At 64.8% G+C, this 19,655-nt stretch overlaps 2 protein-coding genes across 2 annotated transcripts; one reads left to right on the top strand and one right to left on the bottom strand.

The window, feature by feature from the left end:
* Positions 1-639: 639 nt before the first annotated feature.
* On the bottom strand, positions 640-7,985 carry LOC131568589 (collagen alpha-1(XVIII) chain-like). Its single transcript, XM_058820689.1, has 23 exons — positions 7,786-7,985; positions 7,455-7,594; positions 7,114-7,182; positions 5,821-5,883; positions 5,669-5,734; positions 5,250-5,456; positions 4,730-5,092; positions 4,408-4,527; positions 4,279-4,332; positions 4,109-4,135; positions 3,777-3,878; positions 3,576-3,620; positions 3,346-3,426; positions 3,190-3,231; positions 3,076-3,103; positions 2,820-2,869; positions 2,575-2,709; positions 2,392-2,454; positions 2,206-2,265; positions 1,966-2,037; positions 1,643-1,837; positions 1,000-1,103; positions 640-877 (listed from the first exon to the last, which is right to left on the bottom strand). Exons 1-23 carry the CDS (start codon positions 7,940-7,942, stop codon positions 667-669), a joined length of 2,454 nt encoding a protein of 817 aa, XP_058676672.1. The 5' UTR covers positions 7,943-7,985; the 3' UTR covers positions 640-666.
* Positions 7,986-10,191: 2,206 nt separating this feature from the next.
* IGFBP4 (insulin like growth factor binding protein 4) lies at positions 10,192-18,683 on the top strand. Its single transcript, XM_058820828.1, has 4 exons — positions 10,192-10,552; positions 16,080-16,234; positions 16,339-16,473; positions 16,755-18,683. The coding sequence occupies exons 1-4, from the start codon at positions 10,192-10,194 to the stop codon at positions 16,881-16,883; spliced, it is 780 nt and encodes a 259-aa protein (XP_058676811.1). The 3' UTR covers positions 16,884-18,683.
* The last annotated feature ends 972 nt before the right edge of the window (positions 18,684-19,655 follow it).

Raw genomic sequence — 19,655 nt, 5'->3', positions numbered from 1 at the left:
ACCCGCTGGACTGGGACACTGGAGCTTGGACACACACTGGGATACATTGGGAATCAGTGGGATACACTGGGCCGACATTGGACCCGCTGGGATCCACTGGGACTCACTGGGATACACTGGACAGATCTTGGACACCCACTGGGATGCACTGGGGATCACTGGGATATACTGGACAGAGCCTGGACATGCACTGGGATACACTGGGAATATATGTCAGGAACCCACAGGAATACACTGAGCAAGACCTGGCACTGGGATATACTGGCCCCACTGTGTCCTGGGACGAAAACACAGACCTCACTGACACGGAGACCTGTGCCAGGGTGTCCCCTCCCAGTTACCACCAACCCCAAGGGGACTGGAACCCATTTCCAGTCCCTGTTCCCATTCCCGGGTGTGTCCCCTCAGCCCCTTGCTGCAGCTGACCATGTCCCCCAAGCACAAAGCATAGCGTCATAAAAAACAACACTTTTATATCTTTATTTCTGAGTGGTGATGGCTCCAGTGGAGGTAGGAGGCTGCAGACACAGCCCAGCATTGCCCCATGGCACAGGGATCTGTGGGTTGGCACAGCCTGGCCGTGGACCTGGTGTCCCCTCAGTGCTCCCAGGGACATTCCCCAGGTCTAGAGGAGCACCTGGAGCTCCTGCTCGGGTGTCACCCTTGTCACCACATGTGCCGGTAAGGGAAAGCCACCTCGATGCAGAGCACGGCCAGCGGCGTGGAGCAGTTGTGCCTCTGCCCAGCCAGCAGCCTGCCCTCCCCCAGGGCGCTGGCCATGCCCTGGGCTGTGCCAGAGCTGCGCCAGCCCTGGCAGTCCCAGCGGCGGGCATGGCCACCCCGTGGCGTGGAGCCGTGCCAGGCTAGCCGGTGGGGCCTGTGGGTGGGGATGGGGTGAGAGGGGCACCCCTGCTCTTTGCTCCTGCATTTCTGCAGGGAGAGAGCCAGCGCAGACCCCCCAACACAGGGCCACCCTTCCAGGACCTTGTCCACACTCACCAGAGGGGATCTGCCAGGACGTTGCGCCCGTTGAAGGAGTAGATGGGACCCCGCAGGACAGCACCCCCAAAGAGGGAGTTCCAGGACTTGGCCAGCAGCTGCCCCTGTGGGCACGAGCCACTCTGCTAAGCCAGGGCAATGCCCTAATCCCCAGCCCTAATCTGGGTTCTGGGTGGTCCCCAAATCCCTGAGCACAGCCCCGGGGCTGAGTGGGGATCCCCCACCTACTGCAGCTCATGGGGGCTGTGAGGTTTGTCATCCCCAGCCCCAATCCCCATTCTGTGGGTTCTGGGTGCTCCCCAAATCCCTGAGCACAGCCCCAGGGCTGAGTGGGGGTCCCTCACCCACTGCAGCTCATGGGGGCTGTGAGGTTTTGCCACCCCCAGCCCCAATCCTCTGGGTTCTGGGTGCTCCCCAAATCCCTGAGCACAGCCCCAGGGCTGAGTGGGGATCCCCCACCTACTGCAGCTCATGGGGGCTGTGAGGTTTGTCATCCCCAGCCCCAATCCCCATTCTGTGGGTTCTGGGTGCTCCCCAAATCCCTGAGCACAGCCCCAGGGCTGGGTGAGGATCCCTCACCCACTGCATCTCATGGGGGCTGTGAGGTTTTGCCTCCCCCAGGCCCTGGGGACGGGGTACCTGCCTTGAGGTTGATGATGGGGAGGGTCCTGTCTGTCCTCTTGACGATGGACAGCAGCTGCTGGCTGGGGGCTGACAGGAAGGCCCGGAAGGTTCCGTAGAGCCCGGCCTCCTGGGACTGCCGGTAGCACTGCAGGTCAGCGCCCCGGATCCCGCTCATGTCGCCCCACAGGGGCACATTGAGGGCAGCCAGGCGGAGCTGGGGGTGGCAGGGAGGAGTTGAGGTCTCTGCTACCCCTATCCCAGAGGGTGTGAGCCCCTGGCAGCGCTGGTCAGGATTGGGGGTCCCCCTATCCCATCCCCACCCTGGGGCCAGGCATTCCTTACAGATGGGATCCGTGGGGCTGTGGTGGTGGGCAGAGTCTGGAGCAGCCCTTGTTCCTCCTCCTTCTTCTGGATCTGCAAAAACACAGCTCAGGTCAATCTGGGGACACCCATCTGTGTGCCCTCACCAGACCAACACAACCCCAGGCTCTACTCGTGCCAAGCTGGCACTGCCCGGCTGACATCCAGCCCATTGCTAGGGCACATCCCTCCCAGCATGGCCAGACCCTCAGCAGGGCTCACCAGTGAGTCTGTTGGAGATTGCATGGTGTTGGGACCTTTTGGCTGCACCCTCTTCACCTCCTGGATGGAGAGGTGGAAGAAGAAGGAGAGAATAGTCATGTGAGGTCTGTCCACTCCATCATGCAGAGGAGGGTTCTGTCTCCATACAGGGACTTGAGTGGGCCCTGCAGCTCCTGCACCCCTCACCTGGTACTGTGGGGTGGAGGCAGAGGGGTCGTCACCAGCCAGGAACGACTTGGGATCCTCCAGCTGCTCAATGACACAAACAAAGGGACAGGTTAGGAGGAATCCTCACCTTCCTAAGGATCTGCTGCCCAAACCCAGCCCTGGATCCTGCCCCCCAGCCCTGCCAGGGACCCCACACGGTACCAGGAGGCGGCTCCAGCCGGCAGGGGTCCGCAGGAAGGCGCTGCTCCCTTCCCTCACATAGACCAGGCTCCCCTCGGGCACAGCACTGCTCGCCTTCACCATCAGCTCCTTGGACTTGAACACCCACGTGTGGCGCTGGGGGGAGGCAGAGGGTGAGGGTCCTGCTGCGGGGGTTTGCTGGGGCAGCTGGGGGGGTTTGCTGGGGCAGCTGGGGGGGTTTGCCAGGGGCTGCAGCCTGGACGCACCCGGAGATCAGCACGGGAGTCCGACGGCTCTGCCTGAGGGACACCAGCATCTGGAGAGCCCAGAGATGGTGAGGGGTCACAAGGCGTCCCAGAATAGGGCCTGGATGCTCCCATGGGAGCTGGCCCCGCAGGGATGTGGTGGGAGTGGGTGGCAGAGGCAGCAGTGGTGCCAGGGAGCCGGGCTGGCACAGCCCCAGCACCCAAGGAAGGGAAGAAGACTTCAGGAAAGGTGTCTCCACCTGGGAAATGCCCTCACCTGATGGCCAGCTGCGGTCTGTGGATGCCTGTGAGGGCAAACAGAGCCTGTAGCTGCTGCTGGGCACAGGGAGGGGACAGGGACACTCTTGGGGACAGCGAGGCTGTGGCTTACCGGCTGCTTGCAGGGCGGCTGGGCATGCACGGGGTGCACCCTCTGCAACCAAAGACAGGCAGGTTTGGGGTTTGGGGGGGCCCTGGTGCTGTGCACGCTCACACAGGTGTGTGTGTGCTCTGGCACAGGTGTGTGCACACCAGGGCTGGGCCTTACATTGAGGTAGAGGAGGCCTGGAGGGCCAGGGGGGCCGGGGGGCCCAGGGGGGCCGGGGTTCCCGGGGGGACCTCGAAGAGCCTGCAGAGAAGCAGTGAGGAGGTTGGACTGGGCTGGTTTGGGGCTGTGACACCCAATTGATGCCCCCCATGTTCCCATTCCTGTCCCCTCCCAGGGCTGAGTGTCCCTGGCTGGGGCAGCACAGACACAGGCCAGGCAGGGACTCTCACATGGGGGATGATGGCTCCATAAATCTCCGGTTCCTCTTTGCCATCCTGCAAAAGAAGAAGACTGAGACTGATGTCCATCCTCCCTCTCTCCATTTTTCATCTCCCCCTCTCCATCCTCCACCCCATCTGGGTCCTGTGGGGTGAAGCATGTCCCCAAGGCTGGGCTGGGGTCCCTGGGCACCCCTTCCCCATGCCACTCACCGTCTGGTACCCGCTGATGGAGCCCCACGAGCCGGGCTGGCTGCCGGTGCTGGGGAAGGGGAGGTGCCCTGGTTTGCACCCGTGCTCCCCATAGCAGCACCCCTGGGTGAGCCACAGAGAGAGGCAGGGTTAGAGCCTGTGCTGAGGCTGGGGGTGGCTCTGGGCATGTTTAGGGGTGGCACAGGTGAGCACGCGTGTGCCATGGTGTCCCTCCTCCCCCACCATGTGCCCTGATGGGAGGTGAAGGGTTTTGGGGAGCAAAGGCAGCACAGAGGGCTCAGGGGTGGGGATGGCACCCCCCCAGCCCGCTGCTCTCCCCCCACACTACAAACCGGCTCTCCAGGGTCGCCCTTTTCTCCCTGGAAGGGAAGTGAGAGATGCTGTCAGTGCCCAGCTCTGGGGGTCCCCAGGCCTCCCAATCCCCCAGGCAGTGCTGTGCCTCACAGCCAGGGTAGATGGTTGGTCAGGGTGCCAGGAGCCCTGCCCATGGTGCCCAGCTCACCTTGGTGCCCGGCAGCCCGGCCAGCCCGTGGTGTCCAGCGTGGCGTGAGTCACACTGCAAAGAGAGAATGTGTGAGGTGACACTGGGGTTCCCCCCACCAGGACCCACAGCTTGGGACCCCCTACTCACCCTGTAGTCCCCTGGTGGTCCTGGTGGCCCCATGGGACCGGGCATGCCTGGGGACCCTGGTTCTCCAGTTCGGCCAGGGCTCCCTGGCATGCCTGGCAGCCCATACTCGCCCTTCTCACCCTGAGGGCAGATTGCACAGGCTGGTGAGTGTGGAGCTGAGCCTCTGGGCTCCCCCAGGCCCTGCTGTGGCAGGATTGGGGCAGCCCTGCAGTGCTCTGAAGGCTTGGTAATGGGGCTGCTCCCCCAGGGCAGGGTGGGGGGCTGGTGAGCCCAGGTACCCCATCCCACCCCAGGGCCATGGACAGGGCTGGGACCCCCTTACCTTTGGTCCTGGGAATCCTGGCTCCCCTCGGAGCCCTGGTTTGCCAGGGTGTGATGCAGATCCTGGGGGACCAGGGGGTCCTTCGTGCCCAGGCACCCCGGGGGGACCCTGAGGCCCTGGGAGTCCGGGTGCCCCTGGGGGTCCATCTGGCCCAGCGGAGCCTGGAGACCCTGGGAGTCCTTCAGCCCCAGGGAAACCGGGTGGCCCCGCGGCTCCTGGGGGGCCTGGGGGTCCTGGCTTTCCCTCCCGCCCCGGGGCCCCCTGGGGGCCATCGTGCCCTGGGTAGCCGGGGGGTCCGGGCATGCCGGGCAGCCCGGGGGGACCTGGGGGTCCCGGGTTTCCTGCAGGGCTGGAGACTCCCAGCTGCTTTTCAGGTTGGAGGGAGAGAGGAGAGGGAGCAGAGTCAATGAGCTGCCGTGTCGCATCCCCTGGTCCCCCTGGCCACCCGCACAGCCACAGGTCGAAGCCCTCCCCACCCTGCGGCCAGCACCGGCATCACCGGCCCCTGTTCTGTGCTCACCTCGTTCTCTGATCTCTCAGGGAGCGCAGCAGGCGCGGGTGAGCCCCGGGCTCCCCCAGCACCTGGGGGTCCCGGGGGTCCCGGTGGTCCCGGAGGGCCCCGGGGACCCTGGTGACCCGGCTGTCCTGGGCTGCCGGGCTTCCCCCTCTCCCCTAAGAATCCGGGCTGGCCTCTCTCTCCGGGGAACCCTCGGTCACCCTTCTCTCCCTGCAGGGGAAATTCAGAGCCTGGCTCCACCTTCTGGCACTTTTCTCCACTGGAGCCCCCCACGGGCACCTGCTGACTCCCCCCCAGGGCCACCGAGTCAGTTCTCCACCCAAACCCCAAATTAGAGTCCAAATCCTGAGCAAAAAGGGTTTAGCTCAGACAAAGACCATCACGGTGGGTGTCTCTGGGTCCCTGCGGGAGGAGCAGCGCACCTTTGGGCCGGGAGGGCCGGGAGGGCCGGGGCGCACGGGGCAGACACAGCCGGAGGTGTTGTGCACCTGGAGAGGGAGGGAACAGCCGTGAGCAGCGGGGCCGGAGCCCCAATGGACAGGTCCGACACTGGTGCCCCGCGCCCACCTCTCACCTGGAGGGCAGGGTCCGTGTCCGGGACCGACGGGAGCCGCCGGGGCAGCCCCTTGGCCGTGGTCTGTGCGGGAGAGAGGGGCTGAGAGCGACACCCCTGAGCACCATCCCCATTCCCCACTCCCACCATCCCCACTCCCACCGTCCCCATTCCCCACTCCACCGTCCCCATTCCCCACTCCCACCATCCCCATTCCCCATTCCCAACTCCCACCATCCCCATTCCCCACTCCCACCATCCCCATTCCCCACTCCCACCATCCCCACTCCCCACTCCCACCATCCCCACTCCCACCGTACCCATTCCCCACTCCACCATCCCCATTCCCCACTCCCACCATCCCCATTCCCCACTCCCACCATCCCCATTCCCCACTCCCACCATCCCCACTCCCCACTCCCACCATCCCCACTCCCCACTCCCACCATCCCCACTCCCACCGTACCCATTCCCCACTCCACCATCCCCATTCCCCACTCCCACCATCCCCATTCCCCACTCCACCATCCCCATTCCCCACTCCCACCATCCCCATTCCCCGCTCCCACCGTCCCCATTCCCCACTCCACCGTCCCCATTCCCCACTCCCACCATCCCCATTCCCCATTCCCAACTCCCACCATCCCCATTCCCCACTCCCACCATCCCCATTCCCCACTCCCACCATCCCCACTCCCCACTCCCACCATCCCCACTCCCCACTCCCACCATCCCCACTCCCACCGTACCCATTCCCCACTCCACCATCCCCATTCCCCACTCCACCATCCCCATTCCCCACTCCCACCGTCCCCATTCCCCACTCCACCATCCCCATTCCCCACTCCCACCGTCCCCATTCCCCACTCCACCATCCCCATTCCCCACTCCCACCGTCCCCATTCCCCACTCCACCATCCCCATTCCCCACTCCCACCGTCCCCATTCCCCATTCCCAACTCCCACCATCCCCATTCCCCACTCCACCGTCCCCATTCCCCACTCCCACCATCCCCATTCCCCATTCCCAACTCCCACCATCCCCATTCCCCACTCCTACCATCCCCATTCCCCATTCCCAACTCCCACCATCCCCATTCCCCACTCCCACCGTCCCCATTCCCCACTCCCACCATCCCCATTCCCCACTCCCCACTCCCACCGTCCCCGTTCTCCATTCCCACTGTCCCCATTCCCACCACCCCCATTCCCCACTCCCACCGTCCCCATCCCGTCCCGCCCGTGTTTTCCAGAGCCCTTTGTCCCGCTGTCCATCCCAGGGGACCTCTCTGGTGTTCAGGACCCCTCCACCACCTGGATCTGCAGGAACTCCTCCTCCACCGCGCTCCCCTCCAGGATCTCCGGGGCGGCCGTGGGTCGGTGCTGCTGGGACAGACAGGGACTATCAGGGCAGGGCTCTGGGACCCTCCCCCAGCCGGGGCTGCCCTCTGCAACCCCAGAGCTGCAGTGAGGGGACACTGGGAGCTGCCGTCACTGCTTTCCAAGGGGGGACAGAGAGCTGAGTTGGGGTTGGAGCAGGACGTGGTGCAAGCAGGGCATGGATAAGGGGTAGGACATAGCCTGGCAGCAGCTGGGGAATTTCGGGAGGGCAGGAGGAGCCGGAGGGGCGCTGCTGCCCAGGAAAAAGCACCCACCTGGCCTCGTGTGCGTGGTGGAGCACGGCCTGACCCCTTTGCTGCCCCCTTTGAGAGTTGGTCCCGGCGTTTAGGGGCTGTTGCCAGAGGAGGTTTGCTCAGCAGCACCTTCCCCGCGGGCTCCACGCTGGCGTCTGTGTCTGCAGGAGCAAAGGAGCGCTGGGATGGAGGTGGAAGGGCTGGACGGGGACCAGGGTGCCACAGCACTCCCATGCCACCAGCACCTCTAGACCCTGGCACCCCACACATCACCCTCCACATGCCCCCTCCGTGCTGAGGAGCAGGAATTTGGGGTGCTGGGAGAGCCATGTCCCCATCCCACCATGCCTACCTTCCTCCCCATCCAGGCTGGGGGGCACGGGGCTGGTGCCCGGGTCCGGGGTGGTGTCCTCCGAGCCCAGGGAAAACCACTGGGCCGTGGCGGGGTGCAGGCAGCTGGCCAGCACTGAGACCATGCAGAGGAGTCTCAGGAGGCTGCTGGACCCCATTCCGCTGCCCAGGATGGGGGGGTCCTTGGCTCGTCCCACTCCTTGTGCCATCTGGTCCCGCGGCCCCGCTCGGCGCCCGCTGTTATCGGCGGCCCCGCCACGCCCCCGGCCCGCCCCGCACCCACGGACCGTATCCGGAGGGTGCTGAGCGCCCACGGGGCCCGGACACCGTCTGTGCTGCCAGCCCGGGGACAGGGGGCACTGGGAGCCGCAGGAAGGGAGGAGATGCCAGGATGGATGCGAGGGAGGGCTGGGGAGGAGAGGCTGCCTGGAAATGGGGAGTAAATGCAGTGGAGGAGGGGGCACTGGCTGAGGACAGAGGGCACTGGCTGTGGGTCCTCCCTGAGGTCTGTCCTGCTGCTGGTATTGGAGTCCTGCAGCAGCTGTGCAGGCATCATGTCCCAGAGTACATTCAAAGAGCCTGGGGTCTCACTGGTTTCATCAGAGCCACCCTCAGGTGGGGGTTACAGCCCTCTCTGACCCCCAGCCCCCTCCTGCTCCTGCCTTTTGCCATCCTGCAACCTCTCCCCAGGGCTGTGGCAGCTCCAGACCCTGCTGGGTGTGTGGCTGAGGAGCTGCAGCCAGTTTGGGCCCCCACAGCCTCAGGAATCCCAAAGAGCCCCCACCAAGGACTGGGGGCAGGGGGCTGTGCCAGGCAAGGGCCTGAGCACCAAACAGCAACACTGAGCCCCTACATGGCCTCAGAGCTGTGTTGGGGTGGGGGCAGCACAACTGTGGGGGGCACCAGCCCAGCCCCAGTCAGTGTTACAGGATGGTGCTGGGATGGTGCTGGGACAGGGAGCTGCAGGAGCAGTGTCTGGGCAGAGGTGAGGGAACTGTCCTCCCCTGTGCGCCCCCACTGCCTGCAGACACAACAATCTCCCTGGCGGGCACTCAGTGCTGCCAGCGCCTGATAAGGTGCCACAGCCTGTGCAGCACTGGGCACCTGTTTGGGTTTGGTCTCTGCTGGGACACTGAGTCAAGGCTGGTGCCTCTGCCACGAGTCAGGGCCACTGTGCAGCAGTGCCAGGCAGGGCAGGGGCTCAGAGCTGTGTGAGGAGAGCTTGTGGGGGCTGGGGATGTGGGGGACACAGACCCTGCTTGCCCCTGTCCTTGCCTGCCCTTGTTGATGCCCAGTTCACCTGCACGGGAGAGGGAAGATGGTCTGGAGAGCCCTGGTGGCAATGCCACCAGTGCTGTCACTCAAGCCTCAAAATGCCACTGTGAGCCCTGGATGTACTCACCCATGAGATGAGTTTGGGCTTCTCAGCCTGCATGATAGGCAGCTCTGCTCCTCTTGTCCCACCCACCGCACTGACCCCGACACCAGGGCCCCCCTGCCACATCCAAGACCCCCGTGCTGTGCCCACGCCCCCCTCCCCACATCCAGACAGGCCCCTCCAGTTGTCCCAAACCCGGTGTTGACTGCGATGCCCCAGGGCGCAGCTCGGGGGTCCCTAGCCCCGGGTGATGCTCGGGGACTGTCCCGCGGGCACAGGGGCTGCTCCCCGCCCTCTCCAGGCTCCCGTCCTCTCCCGGTGCAGCGGAGACTGGCGGGGCCGGGGTCCCAGGAGGCAGCCGGGGCTCCCGCCCGCTCCCGCTTTTCCCGAGTAGCCGCTAGGTGCCGGCAGCCCTCAACCTATCCCGGGCTGTGCGGGGCGGGGGGCGCGGGGGGCTGCGGGACCGGGGCCAGGGGGGCTCGGGGGGCCGGCGGGGCCGCCCTGGGCCGTCCCGGACACACCGGGGCCGAGCCGTGCGGGATGCTCCGTTATCAGCAGCGCTTCTCCTCCCGCCGGGACCCCCCACGCCCGGAGCCCGGAGCCCACCCGGGGGTCTTGGCCGCGTTCCCCGCGCTGCAGCCCCGCTCGGTGTGACCCCCGTTCATCCCGGTTGCTCCCGGGACTGAGCAGGGCTGGAGGAGGCGGGGGTTCGGGTGGGCGCCGCGGGGCCGGGGGCTCCGGGCCGGCTCTCCGCGCTGCCCAGCGCCGGGGCTGCCCCGCCGGTGGCCCCGCCGTTGAAACCACCGGCGGTGCCGGTGCCGGTGTGGCCGCCGCCGTGAGGGGGGGGGGGGGGGGGCGCGTCGCTGCCCGGTGGGTTCCCGGTGGCGACGGGGGCGGCCCCACCGGTGGCCCCGGTGGCGGCGGCGGGAGGTGTGGCCAGGGGCCGCATAAAGCCGCATAAAGCCGCCGCCGCCGCCCCGCGCCCGCCGCCAGCCGAGCGCCGCGGAGCGGGGCCGGAGCGGGGCCGCCATGCGCCCGCGGCTGCCGCTGGGGCTGCCGGTGGTGCTGGCGCTGCTGGCGGCGGCGGCGCGGCCCGGCAGCGGCGAGGAGGCGATCCAGTGCCCGCCGTGCTCGGAGGAGCGGCTGGCGCGGTGCAAGGCTCCGCAGGGCTGCGCGGAGCTGGTGCGGGAGCCGGGCTGCGGCTGCTGCGCGACCTGCGCGCTGCCCCGCGGCACCGCCTGCGGCGTCTACACCGCGCGCTGCGGAGCGGGGCTGCGCTGCTACCCGCCCCGCGGCGAGCCCCGGCCCCTCCGCACCCTCATGCACGGCCAGGGCATCTGCACAGACCTGGCCGACGTCGAGGCCATCCAGGAGAGCCTCCAGCCCCCAGGTGAGGCGGCGGAGGGGCGGCAGAGGGTGGGTGCCCCCCAGGGTGGGTGCCCTGGGTGGGTGCCTGGGGGTCCTTGTCCCTCGCAGGGGCAGTGGCATGACTCCTGTTGGCACCAACCCGCTCCCTGCTCACTCGGCAAGAGCTGTGGACTCTTCCCATACTTGGAGTGAGCTGATAAAAATGATGAGGAGTGACTTCTACACGGATAGATTGTGACAGGGCAAGGGGAAGGATTTTAAACTCAAAAGGGAAGATTTAGATTAGATGTTAGGAGGAGATTTGTCCCTGTGAGGGTGGTGAGGCTCTGGCACAGGTTGCCCAGAATATTTCTGGATGCCCCATCCCTGGAAGAATTCAAGGCCAGGTGGGATGAGGTTTGGATCAACCTCATCTGGTGGAAGGTGTCCCATGGCAGGAGGGCAGAACTGGGTGGTCTTTAAGGTCCCTTCCAGCCCAAACAATTCCTTGACTCTGAGAGGCAGGATGGGATGGGACAGCACAGGATGGGAAGGCAGGGAACATGTTCCAGGGAGGGAGCAGAGGCAGGCTGCAGGAGAGCTGGCACAAGGGGCTCACATTTGTGCCATCCTTACCCACCACAGGCACAGCGGTGTCACAGCCACTGGCACCGCATGTGCTGGAGGGGTGAACCTTCACCTGCTGTGCCCTGGCTGCAGCGTGACCCTGGACCATGGGACAGTGGGACAGTGTCCTGCGAGCACCTGCAGCCCTTGGGGACACATCCCAGCTGCCAGGGGAGCTCCTGGTGCATGGTGACCCCTGGGATGCTGCTGGCAGGTCTGGCTGCACCAGATCTGTTTCCCCCCTGTTTTCCAGGGGGAAACAGGAAAGAGGGCACGAGGCACCTGCTTCCCTCCAGGCAGGGCCAGCTGGGAGCTGTGTGGGAGCTGTGTGTGCCCTGCCAGGCTGGAGGAGCTGCTGCCCCTGTGCTCTGTCTGCCTTGCAGGTGGTGGTGGTGCCCCTCTGCCACATCCCTGGTGCTCGGGCAGGATTTGGGGTCTGAGAGAGGAGCCAGCAGTGGGAAGCCGCCCCAGAGCTGTGCAGGTCACACCATGGCAGTGAAGCTGCTCCCAGGGAATGAGTGTGGGGACCTGGTCCATTGGTGGTCCCCCTTTCCCATCCTGCAGGCTGTGACCAGGACCGTGTCCCCTGAACAATCTACGTCTGGCCTGATCCTGGGGGGGTCACTTGGAGCTCCCTGAGGGGCAGAAGGGACAGGAGCAATGTTTGTCCCTGCCCATCTGGAGGGCTGGATCCCACTTCCACTCCCTCCTTGCATGTCTGATCCATGGCAGCTCCTCTGGTGTCCCTGCTGTGATGAGTGCCACTCGTGGATAGGCCCCTCTGGCCACCTCTGCTGGGACAGGAGCTGGCTGGGAGTGCTCAGAGCCCCCCTGTCCTGCCTGTCTGTCCTCATCCCACATCCTGCAGGAGCTGTCTGGGCTCCCTGGCCCGGGGCTGCGCCGCGCTGCCAAGCCCTGTTGGTTTTGGCCGTGCCCCGTGTAATGCAACATTTTTTCCCAGAGCCTTTAGGAAACAGACTTGCATTTTTTCCCTTCCTTCCCGCGGTGTTTTGGCTTGGCTGAGGATGGGTGGGTGGCTATGGCAGCCGGGTCGCCCGCCGGGCACCTCACAGGCAGCAGGATGGGCCAGAGGGCAGCAGGAGCCTTGTGCCCTGGACAGGATGTGGGCAGGACACCCACAACAATCAATGCCATCCCAGTGGTACCATCCCAGGGACGGTGGCAGTGTGGGGCTGGGGGCTCCCACACAGCCTTGCCTGGCACAGCCAGGGCACCCTGGCACGGGTAGCACCCCTGATGTCCCCTGGGGACCAGCAGAAGGGAATTAGGTGCCCGTGCAGGGGCAGGGGTGTTCAGAGCAGGTGCCCCCGGCTGTGCCCGCGGCCCCGAGCGGTGCCGGCGGCTGGGAAGCGGTTAACGCGCCTCGTACAGTAAACATTTTGTCTGGGGGCTCTGGCCGGGGGGCTCCGCATTCCAGGGAAGAGGCTGGGATCAGGGGGCCGGGCTTTGTGAGCAGTCAGACACGGCCCCGGCTCCACAGCCAGGAGGAGCCTCTCTGCTCACCCGGGACCGGTGGCACCCACGGGATGTGACCCTCAGGAGGTGAGGAGCAGTGCCTGCTCACCTTACTCGAGCGGGTCTGGGCACCCTGTGCTGGACCCTGGCCCTGCCAGCTCACGGCTGGCTTTGGGATCCCACTCCTCGGCCAGAACCCTGTGCGGGGCCAGCTCCAGAAGGTCCCAGCCCCATTTTTCTGTCACAGCCAGCGGGTGGTGGTGGCTGAGCCCAAGTGTGGCAGCCAGGAGGAGGTGAGGACACATTCCCCAGCACACATGATGAGTGATTTAGTGTTGGGTAAATGATTATGTCTGGGAAAACCTGACCCATGGGAGCTGCCTTCATCCCGTGTGGTCTCTGTAAGCTGGGACAGATCCTGTTTCCTTTCTGTGTGCAGTCACTGGGAGGAATGGTGGTGGCTGAGCCATGGCTGGGCAGTGCCAGGCAGGGAGGACAGGCTGGGCTCTGCCAGGCAAGGCTCAGCCATGTCCCATCTGTCCCCTGGGGTGGGGACTCACCAGCACCTGGGTTTCTCCAGGCTGGGTGCTGCTCCTGGCAAGGTTCTGGTCCCTCTGGGCAATCACCTGCACCTGCATTCCTCACTCCCTGTGCTGCATCCTGACCTCCCCTCCCTCGGTCCCACATTGGGCACTGAGGTGGGAGGTGCTCAGAGCACGCCATGGGGACGGGCCAAGCTCCCAGCTGGCATCCCAGGCCAAGGGGCAGTAGGTGCCTGGGTCTGCACCCCTGCCACCCCCATCCCTGGCTCCCCACGTCCTGCCAGAGCCAGCACTTGGCACAAAGAGCACGGCCCTCCCAGTGCTGGTGCTTGCCAAGTCCAGAGCCCAGGAAACCAAGAGCCAGCACTGCCACGGTCCTGCCAGGACCACCCACAGGTGACACTGGGGGCGCTGGAAAGGGACATGGAGGGTGCTGGGGCTCACTGTGGCTTGTGCCATGCTGGCCACACACACGTGGATGTCCCTTGTGCCCTTTGAGGCATGTGAGGTCCTTGGTGCTGGGGCTGGTGGCACAGGGGGGAGCGGGGCTGGAGCTGCGGGGGTCAGTGACACTTGTCTGTCCCCAAGGACGCAAGCACGAGGTCGCAGGGCTTTGCCGGCTGCCCCAGGCTCCGCTCCCACGGGATCCGCGCGGTGGAGCCGGAGCCCTTCCCGCTCCCTCGGGCTCAGCGCTGTGAATCACAGCCTCGGCACGTGACCAACCTCATTTGCAGCTCCCGTTAATTGAAGGCGATGCTGAATGGCTCGTTTGTGTGCCCTGTCCACAGGCCGGCAGGAATCCTCCTCCTCCTCGTCCCGGGACAGGCGGCTGGTTCATGTGTCCCTTGCTCCCATCCCCTTGGCACCGAAGTGACCAGAGAGGCTTTCCTCGGCCAAATCGGGACCCCCCTACCCTCCATCCCTCCGGGGTGGTGGTGCCCATGCAGAAGTGGCACACTGGGTGGCATCAGGACAGTGTAGGGAGTGGCAGCTCTGGGCTCCACACGCGTTTCTTTTCCCAAATCTTTGTGCTGAAGATCCCGAGTTTTTTGGTCCAGTCGGATTTCCAGGGAGGCGAGAGGCTCCCTGAGCTGCTGTGTGTCACTCAGCAGGGGGACAGTGACCCCGAGGGCAGGGAGGGAGGGATGCTGGAGCTGCCGTGAGAGCCGGGGACCGCGGGTCCCGAGCGCTGTCAGGAGCAGGAGCCGCCTCGCTGCCCGGAGGCACCGGCGTTTCATGTGACCTTATGAAAATGTTATTGGCATCTGGTTTTATTTAAGCCGGGAGATTTGATGCTCTGGAGGCGGCTGGCGGGGGGAGGAGGGAGGTTTGGCTGTGGCGGCCACCGGTGAGGGCTTTCCCTGCGCTGCCTCCGGGTGCTGCCTTTCCACGGCGTGGGAGCAGCGCATGGAGGTGCGGGAACTTCGGCACGGTGGTCCCCAAATCTGCCCAGCTCCTCCTGTGTGTCTCCCCACAGGGATACAGGGGAGGAGCATCCTTGCCCGAGCCCCCGAGCTCCCGGCGGGGCTCTGCCACCAGCGCCCCCATTGCGCCACAGCCTCGTGGTTGGTGCCGCCGGGGGCTGGCTCTGGCACCGCTCTGTGCAGGGTCCTGGAGGCTTTGGGCTCGTGTTTCAAATTTCAAGGGCATGAGCTATTTCCTGGAAAAAAAAAAAAAAATGGACAGATTAAGCAAAAAGCAAATAACACCCACGAGGGAGGGGGCTTTGATTGGGGCTTCGCTCTGGACTTTACCCGGGCCCCCAGGAGCTGGGCCAGGAGCCCTCCACTGCAGGGACCGAGGCAAGAGATGCCGGTGGGAGATCAGGACCGGGATGCTGTGGGCAGGAAGCTGTGGCTCTGACCCCTCTGCCTGCCTGTGGGAAGGGCCAGTGCCAGGTGTCACCCAACGGCCCCTGTGTTGGCGCTGTGAGCCCATGGGTGTGACCCTCGACAGTGACCACTCCTGCCTGGTTTGGGAAGGTTTTCCCTGCTGCCAGCTGCAATATTGATTTGTTTAAGCCCAACCCCATGATAACCTCAGCCACTTCCCTGCACAGCCCAGGTGGGCTGGGGGGCAAAACACTGCTCAGGCTGTGCCTGACACAGCTCTGAGCACAGGAGGAGCCCTGGATCCTGGGTTGTCCTCCTTCCACGGAGTCTTCACGGGCCCCAAACCGGAGGAACCGGCAGCTTTTTAAAAAGCTAAAGTCACGCCGAGCACTCATCTCATGACGCTCTGTCCAGCTGCCAACATCTGGGCCGGCAGCTTGGCTGCGCTCCTGGCGCAGGCGGGGGTGCCAAGTGCCGCCTTTTGGGATCGGCCCCGCGGGAGATTAACTTTCTTATTCCAGGAATTTCTTTTTTCATGTCTTGGCGAGGGCCGTTCCCTGCAGCAGAGCACGGCTCCACTCCCGGCCGTGGCGCCCGGTGCCGCCCCGGGCCTGGCGGGGGCTCAGCTCCGCCCCGGTGCCTCCACTGCCACTGCAGCTCCTACAGGCGGATTTTGGGAGGCACTGAGGCGTCCTGGAGCTCGTTGTCAGTGTGTCAGCTTCCAGGCCTGTAGCTCCAGTGCTGTGGGTGAGCACCTGGTGACGTGGCTGGCAAGGGCACAGCCAGACCCAGCACACTGGAGCCACTGCCCAGCACTCGCAGGTGGCATTTGTGACCCTACAATAACAGACACATGGCAGAACAAGTTGTTTGTTGTGGCTAATGAGTAGGAAAAACTCCCAGGAGTCTTTCCCAGTGCTGCAAGGAGCTCAGCCCAATGCAGTGGCGGTGGCAGGATGGACCCAGGGCTGTGAGTGACACCTGTGGGGACCAGAGATGGTGATGTGGCACCTGCCAGAAACCACTTGCCTCGGAGTGGAAATGTCACTGTGGACACTGTGGCACTGAGCCCCCTTGGTCTGTGTCTCTGCAGAGAAAGAGGAGATTGACCACCCCAACAACAGCTTCAGCCCCTGCAGCATCCACGACCGCAAGTGCCTGCAGAAGCAGCAGGCCAAGAGGGTCAACAACGGCAACAAGATGCGCAGCAGCGGGAGCCCTCACCACCGCGAGGACACGCGGGTCATGGTGAGCCCCAGGAGGGCTGGGGAGGGCAGGGAGGGTGCTCCAGGGTCAGGCTCCTGTGGCTCAGGGCCAGGAGGATGTGCCAGCTCAGCCCTGCCTTTCGCCAGGCACAGGGCTCGTGCCAGAGCGAGCTGCACCGGGCGCTGGAGCGGCTGGCGGCCTCGCAGACCCGCACGCACGAGGACCTCTACGTCATCCCCATCCCCAACTGCGACCGCAACGGCAACTTCCACCCCAAGCAGGTAGGATGGGCTCTGACCTAGCACAGGGCACTGGGAGGGGCACTTTGTAGAGCCAAGGTGAGACTGGGAGGGGGACGTGGATGGAGGGAACAGTGACAAGGCACGGCAGAGCCGGCCTGGCTCCTGGCTTTGGTGGGGATCACCCTTTGGGTGCTGGGGGCCCTTTCCAAAAACCCCAGGTGGGATGGGGGTGGTAAAGCCCCAAAGAGAGCTCCTGGTTGGGTTGCCAGGCAGCCCGTGGGGTCCAGGCTGGGTGTCCTTGACCAGAGCCATCCCCACAGTGTCACCCGGCTCTGGACGGGCAGCGGGGCAAGTGCTGGTGCGTGGACCGCAAGACGGGCGTGAAGCTGCCGGGCTTCCTGGAGCTGAAGGGGGACTTGGACTGTCACCAGCTGGCCGACAGCATGTGAGCGTCACCGCGGCGGCCCCGCGCCGTGCAGGGCCAGGACCCCCAGCCGGGGCTGCCCAGGAGAGGAGGAGAGGGGACGTGACCGCTGAGCAGCGCCGGGGGAGCCCGGGGTGCGCCTGGGATGGCACCCGCGGCACCGCCATGACCACTACCAGCCTCCGCCAGGGACCAGCCCGGCGAGCGCCTCCACCCCGCCCGGACACGCCTTGGACGATGCTGCCCCGGGCTGCCTGGGTGGAGTGGGTGGGGGGCACCCCTGATGCTGCTGCTGCTGTCCCGTGGTGCCCCCGGTGTTCAGCCAGCACCCTCGGACACCTGGCAGCTCGGGGGGCGCAGTGGCAGCGCCGCATTTGCGGCTCAGTGCCCTCCATGCCACACCTCTGCAGGGGCAGCAGCAGAAGTGCCTCATTCTGCCCTCCCTGGTGGCGAGAGGCTGCCCAGGCAAGGACTGGGGGGCCTGGAGAGACCCCCCTGCCTGCATCCCACCCTGGTGTGTGTGTGTGAAGGGCGGTGTGGCCACTCAGAGCCATAAGAGACCTTCCCCGACCCTGCTGCAGCCCCCAGCCCCACAGCCCAGGACCTCCTCCCCATGGCCCAGCCCCATCCCACTCCCTGTGCAGGGACAAAGCCTCCCATCCATCCTGTGTCCCCCTCCTCCCTCCTGGGGTAAGGGGGTCGGGATCCCCAGGCAAGCAGCATTGAGGGGAAGGTGGAGGGATGAGGGATGCCCGGGAAACACATCCCAGGGGGAAGAGCTTCTTTTGGTTTGAGTTTTTTCTTTCTTCCCCAAAATTTAATATTTAAAACATGTTGTTGGTGGGATCTAATAAGTGACTGTGTGGCCCCAAGGCTGGAATTCTCCATCCCCAGGGGCCGGGGCACTGCAGTAATGGCTCCTGTTCTCTCTTCTTGGCCAATGTGACAAAACTGGGATGGATTCTGGAATGTCTCCATGATGGGATCTGCAGATTTCACCAGCACAATGTTCTCAGCTGAGAAATTGTCACTGGTTTTGTACCTGGTTTATCTTCTGGGATGGAAATTTTTCACATAAAAACACCATGGAAATGTGCCAAAGACAGTGGGGACTTCCCCAGTCCCCTCCTGACCCACCCTCTGGCTCCATCATGGCCCTAGTGGTTGGTTTTGGTTTTCCATGTGGATTTGTCCTGTCCGAGGCCCCCCCGATGGGAACAAAGCGTTTCAGTTTTAGTGAAACACCCTCTGCCCTCCTGATCCCTGCCTGCCCCGTGCCCTGCCAGATCCCTGCCCCTGCCTGCCCGTGGCCCTGCTCACACACAGCTTCTAAACTGAGTCCATTCACCAGGATGGTCCTCGGTGGGGAGCGGGGTCCCTGTCCCTGCCACCCCTCTGAGCCCCCGCACCAAGAAAGGGATTCCTGGGGCCAGCCCCAGTGCCAGCCCCAGTGCCAGTCCCCCATGGCAGCACCACAGCAGGACACAGAGCAGTGACAGCGCCAGCCTGGTGGCCTTGGCCACTCCCGGTCTGCACCAGGGCGGGTCCAGCAGAGCCTTTCCTGGGCTGGGGGCTCCTGGCAATGCCCCAGGGCACATTCTGTGTCCCTCTCCGAGGGGGCTCCAGCGTCTCGTAGCGTCTCTCCTGTAGTTTAGGGCTGTATTTACACACCACCATGTACCAGTGTCCCCCACCCCCAGCGTGTCCCCTGGAGCCCAAGGGGTCCCTGCCCGTCCCTCCCGGGCCAAGCCCGTCCCATCAGATTCCCGTGTAGCACCGACCTTTTACAGTACACTTGAACCTTTGTATCCTCAAAAAAAGGTAATTACTGTATTTAATTTCCCATTATTTGATGTGTTTCTGTCTAGTGTGTTTTATCTTTTATGGCTTTAAATTACGGGAGGGGAGGGAGGGAGGCAGAGCAGGAATGAAGGGTATCCCACTGGTGTGGGCACAGCTCTGGTCAAGGACCTGCTCTGAATTTGGGGTTCAGTAGCCCTGGAAACCCAGGAGCCCAGGAGCCTCTGGAAGAACTTCCCTGGGCAGGGATGGGGTGGGAAACAATTAATTCCTTGCTTCCTCATGACTCCCGGCTCAGTGTCTCCACGGTGCCACCGGGAGGATTGTCCCTGTCGCCCTGCACAGCGCCACCGAGCAGCGGCGGCGGCGCCAGCCCGGGGAGGGGACCCTGGACCGGCTTCAAAGTTCAGGGGCACACCGGGACAGGCACCGGCTGCTCCAGGGACACGGGCTCCAGGCCAGGCAGTGCTGCAGCCCGAGGCACATGTGTGGGTGCCTGCTGGTGCCAGGGCGCACCGGGCACCTCCAGCTCGGTGTTTCGGGAGGGGGTCAGGATGCAGGCAGGAGATGCCCAGGCACAGGAACTGCGACAGCTGTGCACTTCCTGGTCATGGCTTGGCTCTGTCCCAGTGTCTGCAGCCAGTTCTGCCCGGGGTCATGGCTCAGGAGGTCGCTGAGCCCGTGTTTGGTGGCTCCCGGGGCTGGCAGTGCCACCGGGGCTGGTGCCAGCCAGGTGCCCCGGTTACTGGAGCGGGGCTGCGGGCGGTGCTGGCATTGTACAAACAGCACCGGGATGGGCTGCTGCCAATACAGACAGCCCAGAAATGTGCTGGCATGGCAGATGGGCCTCCTGGAGCCCAGCCCTGTGCCCTGGCCCTGTGCTGATGGCCACCAGGGCTGGCTGGGCTCGGGGGGCAGCAGGACCACCCAAAGCACTGTGGGGAGCCAAAGCCTGTGCCCGTCCCCATTCCCAGCTGCTGGTCCTGACCAGGAAAAT

Source organism: Ammospiza caudacuta, chromosome 27 (genome assembly GCF_027887145.1).
Source record: "Ammospiza caudacuta isolate bAmmCau1 chromosome 27, bAmmCau1.pri, whole genome shotgun sequence".
In the NCBI taxonomy this organism is placed as follows: Eukaryota; Metazoa; Chordata; class Aves; order Passeriformes; family Passerellidae; genus Ammospiza; species Ammospiza caudacuta.
Note: the sequence above shows the minus strand (reverse complement) of the source record. Positions and strands in the feature narration are given on the sequence as shown.